This window comes from Nicotiana tabacum, chromosome 9 (assembly GCF_000715075.1).
Source record: "Nicotiana tabacum cultivar K326 chromosome 9, ASM71507v2, whole genome shotgun sequence".
Classification (NCBI taxonomy): Eukaryota; Viridiplantae; Streptophyta; class Magnoliopsida; order Solanales; family Solanaceae; genus Nicotiana; species Nicotiana tabacum.
In genome coordinates, this window is record NC_134088.1 from 22651519 (window position 1) to 22659258 (window position 7740).

At 32.3% G+C, this 7740-nt stretch overlaps 1 protein-coding gene across 1 annotated transcript; it reads right to left on the reverse strand.

The window, feature by feature from the left end:
• Window positions 1-3745: 3745 nt before the first annotated feature.
• On the reverse strand, window positions 3746-5330 carry LOC107814692 (uncharacterized). Its single transcript, XM_016640140.2, has 3 exons — window positions 4588-5330; window positions 3981-4351; window positions 3746-3891 (listed from the first exon to the last, which is right to left on the reverse strand). Exons 1-3 carry the CDS (start codon window positions 5328-5330, stop codon window positions 3746-3748), a joined length of 1260 nt encoding a protein of 419 aa, XP_016495626.2.
• Window positions 5331-7740: the final 2410 nt, after the last annotated feature.

A 7740-nucleotide genomic window follows, 5' to 3' on the forward strand; every position in this document is an offset into this window, starting at 1 on the left:
TTCCAATGTTCAAGTTATAATAAGATTTTAAGACTTACTACTTAACCTAACTACTATCGGAACACGTATTAATTAAATTAAACAAGTTCAAAATTTTACCCTAGTCCTATAAAAGATATCCTAATTCGAAGTTCTGCTTTGATACTAATTTCCAAACACAATTTTATTTGAAGACAAACACTTCACTGAAAGAATATTTCAAAATAGCATTAGCACTCAATTTTCAAATGCCTACGAGCTACGACATTAATTTGGCGTTCTCTTTTAACTCGACTCTTTGCAGAAAGCAAAAGTTCAATAGCAGATTATTTTGCTAAGTTAATATCTTCAAAAGAAAAAAAAACTTACTAAGGGTATGTTTCAGCTGAAGAAGAGTCTCAAATCGAGTCACCGTCGCTAATTCGCACAGTCAGAGTTCAGCAAATGCAGAAAAAGGTTAAAACAATCAATTGAAAAAGAATTTTTATTTTTAAGCAGAAGGGGTGAGCGAGGGATTTTTAAAAAAGTTAAAAATTTAGGTTGAGTATTGGTACAAGCATTAAAGAAATCAGAAAAGATAAAATAAAAAAAGCAGTAGATTAGTACTAAGTAAACAATCGTTGAATTAAAAAAGAAAAAGAGAAAAGGGAAGGAGTGAGGTGCAGGAGCTAAGTTTCGAACCTGGTCCCATCAACTAACTGAAGCATTTGAGCAGGCTACAAAACCAGCACTTTTGTCCGGCTTTTATTACTTAAAAGGGCCAGGTAAATTATTGTCACGACCCCAAATTCCCTCCGTAGGATGTCGTGATGGCACCTAATCTCTAAGACTGGGTAAGCCTATCAATGCGGAATAATAATAAATATCTGAAATAAATAAACTACAATTCAAATAATTTTAACTCCCAAAACCCGGTAGAAATAAGTCACAAGTTTCTAAGAATTTATTCTTAATGTCTCTATATATCAAGGTCTAAATAAAATATAAGGAAGCAACATAAAATGATAGAAGGGGACTCCGGAGTTTGCGGACGCTGGCAGATATACTTCGAAGTCTCCGTGCGCAGGTAACTCACTGACGTCTAGGCTGGTAAAAATGTACCTGGATCTGCACAAAAAAATATGCAGAAGCGTAGTATGAGTACACCACAGCGGTACCCAGTAAGTGCCAAGCCTAATCTCGGTAGAGTAGTGACGAGGTCAGGTGAGGCCCTATTGGAATATAATAATGGCATGGTAAAATATTTATCAATGTATTAAAATAAAATGACATTGGAAATGAATCAAATAGTATGTCACATTTAATGACATCAAATAATTGCAAATAATATCTCGTGGAATCAAAACAGAATATCCTTCAACTTTATGAAAATCACAACAATTAATCGAAAGCAATTATGACCATAAATCAATATCAATAAGGGCACTACCGAGGTACCGCCTCGTAATCCCAAGTTATAAATAATTTCACAATATCTCATTTCCTTATATCACCGCGGGAGCCTTTACAATTTATTTAAAGAAAATATTTTTTTTCCGAAATAGCATCCCGCGTTTTAGCCACCCTTATCACACCGCATGACTTCTAGTAGTCACCTCTACTAGCCACGCGTATCAAGCCACCCTTATCTTACCACATGCGTTTCAACACCCAGACCTTATACCACCGCATGCGTATCAATATCACAATATATCACAATTTGCACCTCAAGTGCTCAAATAATTTAACTTGCCAAAATAATTCAACAACAGTATTTTTTTCACAATAAAGAGCTCACGGCTCATGCCAAAATAAATCATCAATAATATTTTTCTACAACAAAGAGCTCACGGCTCATGTCAAAATAATTCAACAATAATATTTTTTTACAATAAAGAGTTCACTGCACCATCACAATGAGTACGAAAATCTTACAAAAATATTCAGAAAAATAATATTTCAAAATGTTTAATATGTTGCTTCAATATCAAGTTTAAAAATATCAAATACTTCGTATTAATAATATTTAATTTAAAGAAAATCAACCTTCAAATAATACACAGAATAAAAGAAACCAAGTTCCAACTAAACAAAAAAAATAATTAGCCGAAAAAGGTCAAACAAATTTAAAATATAAACATTAAATCAATAATGAAGAATATAACAAAATAAAATAATTTAATTAATGCATAACAGTGATCTACACAATTTAAAATATAATCATTCACATTTAGCACGTGTACACACTCGTCACCTCGTGTACAAGACTTTTCACACATTACAATTATCAATCCTAGGGGGAATTTCCCCCACACAAGGTTAGACAAGTCACTTACCTCGACTTGCTCCAATTTAATCAAGTATTATGCTTTTTCCTCAATTTTTCAACTCTGATCGACTCGTATCTAGTCATAATTAATTCGATATAGTCAACAAAAATTATAGCAATTAATTTCATAAAAAAATATTACATTTTCATTAAAATCCAAAATTAGCTCAAAATTTGCCCGTGGGACCCACATCTCTGAATCCGGCGAAACTTATAAAATTCGATAACCCATTCAATTACGAGTTCACCTATACCAATTTTACCAAAATACGATAACAACTCGACCTCCAAATCTTAAATTTTTGTTTTTGGAAGATTTTGCAAAAATCTTGATTTTTCTTCCATAAATTCACGTATTCATGATGTAAATGAGTATGGAATCATGAAATATAATCAATATAGGATAAGGAACACTTACCCCAATGTTTTCCCGTGAAAATCGCCCAAAAATCGTCTAAGAACCGTGCTCAAAAAATTCAAAACGAAATGAATGAACTGACCATTTTTGGTCCTTAAGTTTCTGCCAATCCGTCACTAAAAGTCCATTTTTCGTCACTAAAAGTCCACCAAAACTGCTCTACCAGCCTTCCTTCAATTGATCATAACTTAATGTACAAATGTCCAAATGATAAATGGTTTAACTTTTTGGAAACTATAATCCAACGACTACAACTTTCATGTTTTGAATATGTTCTGATTCCTTATGAATTGCGAGATATAAGCTTTCAAAGTCGGCTCCACGCATCAGAAATTTCTGACGAAATTTCTGGCGAAACTGCACCTAAGTTGCTCTGACACGGGTACGGGTGTCCGACACGGGCGCGGATCTAGAGGTCGGATCCTTTGAGATGGAAATTTTTAGATTCGGGGATACGGATCTTAGAACCGACACGGGTGCGGGGATCCGACAAAAATTAATTCAAAAATAAAAATATCTCTACATTATGAGAAACTTTATGGAATACTTACCTATAACTTGTAAAGTGTGAATTTTTATTCTCAAGTTGTAGGCACGATTTCTTGATTTTCTTCCATTCTCATATTCTCTTACAAGTTAGTGGTTACACAAAGTATATTAAAACATAATAAATATCATATAATTACATAAGTAAAAGAGCTGGATATATAAAGATAAAGAAAATTGAAAACATACCTTTTAGGCTTTTACTGTTTTTGTCGAAGAACATGACGTTGATAAGAATATAGAGAATAAAAGATGTAAGTATTATTTAGCAATTAGCATTTCTCTCACAAGTCACAAATTATGAAGAGTTAGCCATTCTCATTAAGTCAATCAAAATAAGTATGAACACCAAAAAGGCAAAAATAAACTACAAGTCTACAATTGCAATCACCATTCGAGCATTCCCATATAAAGTTACATTAACATTGAACTATATAAACTAACAAAAAGTAGGAGAGGATAACTACTAAGTTTTAACAATTGAACAATAACATTTAGCATTCTTCCTCAATATTTTCAAGATCAATTTCTTGCACATCTTCAATCTCCTCTTCAAATATGACTCCTTCTAGTTGAGGTTCATCGATTGATAAGTCAAGTAGATCATTGGTGGCTTCATCAACATCAAAACGATCTCCACCTAAAGCAAAATTAAAATAAAAATAATTTAAAAAATAAAAAAATACTAAAGGAAATATAAATTCAAGAAAACATAAATTATAGACATACCCACATCCCAATACTTGCTTAGGCCACTTGTATATGTTTCTTTTTGACGAGAAAGCAAACGAAGATTGTAGTGCACAAAAACTAGATCTTCGGCTCTAGAAGTCTCTAACTTGTTTCTTTTGATACTATGGATCAACGAATAGGTGCTCCAATTCCTTTCGCAACAAGAAGGAGAAGCTGGTTGTGAAAGCAATTTGTACGCCAAGCTTTGCAAAAGTGGAGCGTTTATACCATGGTTAGCCCACCAAGATAGAGGCTCCTCGTACATCATAGCCTCAACCACATGAGGCTCACTAAAGAAACCACTACCACTTGCAAATGCTCCATACTCCAAAAATGCTTGTTTTAGATCATTTGAATCTTTAAAGTATCTTTAAAAGCATTTAACTCTATTTAAGGAAATCTCGCTATCCTCATTTGGAGCAAGCCTTCGAACCCCATTGCCTTCCCCTTTAAGCCATGATTCATGGTAGTATTTTGGTACCTAAGAATGATTCATGGTAGTATTTTGGTACCAAAGAATGTGCCATACACTGTAAAGGGGTGTTACTCTTATTCCACCTAACAACAAGAATTTCTTAAATTGTATAAAAAAAAGTCTGATTGCCCGACAATAAGATCCTTTCCCTCTTGTTCAAAGATAAATGCTTTCACTTTTTCGATCATTGTATCCCACATATCATAAACAAGATGCAACTTTGGAGCATCAAGATCGGCACTTCTAAGCATAGACACAATTGGTTCGGTAAACTTTAAAAAGTACTCAATCTTATCCCACCATTCGTCATTCATTACAAGGGATTTAATTTCACGCGTTTTAACTTCAATCACTTTATCTCCCTTATAGTTTCTCCAATCATCATCCATTACCATTCTTTCCAAATATGCTTTCACTTGATGAACATGACTAGTCATGACAACATGAGATGCAAATCTCGTTTCGGCAACTTTCAACAAAGACAACGCTGAATGCTTTTGAAAAAGAGCATGAGCCATATCATGATTAAACACAAAATTTTTCAAGCTACTAACTTCATCAATCAAATCTAAAATCCATTTGCAATTTATAAATTGAGTTGATTTTTCGGAAGGTTGGCACATGCTTTTTAGTGCAAGGTTCAAACAATGAACAACACATGGTGTCCAAAATATATGTGGATAAGTTTGCTCAACCATAGAACCGGCAAGCTTCATATTACTTGCATTATCGGTGATAACTTGAACAACATTACTTGCACCAACTTCCTCAATTGATTTAATGAACAAATTAGCTATATATTCTCCACCCTTCACAACGCCACTTGAATTGATTGATTTTAAAAATATTGGACCACCACTAGAAGCCGCCATTATATTTATCAATGGTCGCCTCTTAATATCCAACCATCCATCGGAACAAATAGACAACCCTTTTCTCTTTCATGCATCCTTAATAGGTTGCAATTTTCTATCAATATGAGCTTTTTCTTGAGCTAAAAGGGTAGTTCTTAACCTATTGTACTTTGGCGGAACATAACCGGGTAAAGAAGTCTTTGCCAAAAACTCTGAATACTTTCTAAAATAAGGAGACTTGGCAAAATTAAAAGATAAACCTGAAGCGTAGAACATGCGGGCTACCATTTTGTCAGCGATGTTTCTATTCTCAATGCCGAACGACTTCTCTAGAGTTCCAACGTTTGAACCTTTTCTTTTTTTAAAATGCGATAAATCCGACCCTTCAGGAAGCGATACGTAATCCGACTTTTTCCTCGCATCAAGTTGTACAGATGCTTTTTTATTTTCAGCTTCTTCATGTTCTTGCTTCAAAGCTTCACAAACTTCTTTGCTTATCTCTTTACATATTTGAACATCTTGACCAGAGATTTTTAACAAATGAGCTTTGACTTTAGAATATGATCCCGTAACTCTTTTGTTACAATAGTTACATGACCATATTCTATTTCTACCACCATTTGGAGTAAGTGAAAGGACTTTGACATGGTTCCAAAGAGGTTTATCATCAAAGTCAGAGCCTACACTTTTTATTGGCCTTAACAAACCTTTCCCCTTTTGATTTGCTGTTGAGGAGGTAGAAGAAGACATTTTTAAGAGCTAAATAATATGGTAAAGAAGAAGATGAAGATGCAGCAAAATGGAATGGACTTTGGAGGCAGTAGGCATTTGGAATGGTAAACAAGATGAAGGCAGCAGGCGGTTGGACTTTTGAGGGACTTTGTTTGGTGAGAAAATACTTTTGAAAGGAATTAGTAGCCTTATGGGTCACTTTTGTACTTTTGGGGGGAAAACCAACGGTGGGGGAACAACTAAATAAACATATATTAAATAGACTAATGCTAATGTGATTTATAGACTAACACATATACTAACACATATAGACTAACGCATATACTAACATTAAATAGACATTTATTAATGTGATAAATGTGATTTATTTAAGAATAATATCATCATAGTGCCGTATGCCTTATTAATAGATAACTAGATAAATCTATATTTTAGCCCTAATCAAATATATAATTAAACTTTGTGCAATTCGTTATATCAAAACCTATACTAATGAAATGAAATAAATTTCATTAATAGTTAACTGGATATATCGTAATGTCATTAATGCCCTAAATATATCGTAATATTTTATTAATGGTTAACTGGATAAAGTTAAGCTGTAGTCCCGAAGAAATATGTGATTAAACTTTGTGCAATTCGTTTTATCAAAACTTATACTATTAAATGAAATAAATGTCATTAATGTTTAACTGGATATATCGTAATGTCATTAATGCCCTAAATATATCGTAATATTTTATTAATGGTTAACTGGATAAAGTTAAGTTGTAGTCCCGAAGAAATATGCGATTAAACTTTGTGCAATTCGTTATATCAAAACCTATACTAATAAAGTGAAATAAATGTTATTAATGGTTAACTGGATATATCGTAATGTCATTAATGTCCTAAATATATCGTAATATTTTATTAATGGTTAACTGGATAAAGTTAAGTTGTAGTCCCGAAGAAATATGTGATTAAACTTTGTGCAATTCGTTATATCAAAACCTATACTAATGAAATGAAATAAATGTCATTAATGGTTAACTAGATATATCGTAATGTCATTAATGCCCTAAATATATCGTAATATTTTATTAATGGTTAACTGGATAAAGTTAAGTTGTAGTCCCGAAGAAATATGTGATTAAACTTTGTGCAATTCGTTATATCAAAACTTATACTATTAAATAAAATAAATGTCATTAATGTTTAACTGGATATATCGTAATGTCATTAATGACCTAAATATATCGTAATATTTTATTAATGGTTAACTGGATAAAGTTAAGTTGTAGTCTCGAAGAAATATGTGATTAAACTTTGTGCAATTCGTTATATCAAAACCTATACTAATGAAATGAAATAAATATCATTAATGGTTAACTGAATATATCGTAATGTCATTAATGCCCTAAATATATCATAATATTTTATTAATAGTTAACTGGATAAAGTTAAGTTGTAGTCCCGAAGAAATTTGTGATTAAACTTTGTACAACTCGTTATTTCAAAACTTATACTAATAAAGTGAAATAAATGTCATTAATGGTTAACTGGATATATCGTAATGTCATTACTGCCCTAAATATATCGTAATATTTTATTAATGGTTAACTGGATAAAGTTAAGTTGTAGTCCCGAAGAAATATGTGATTAAACTTTGTGCAATTCGTTATATCAAAACTTATACTATTAAATGAAATAAATG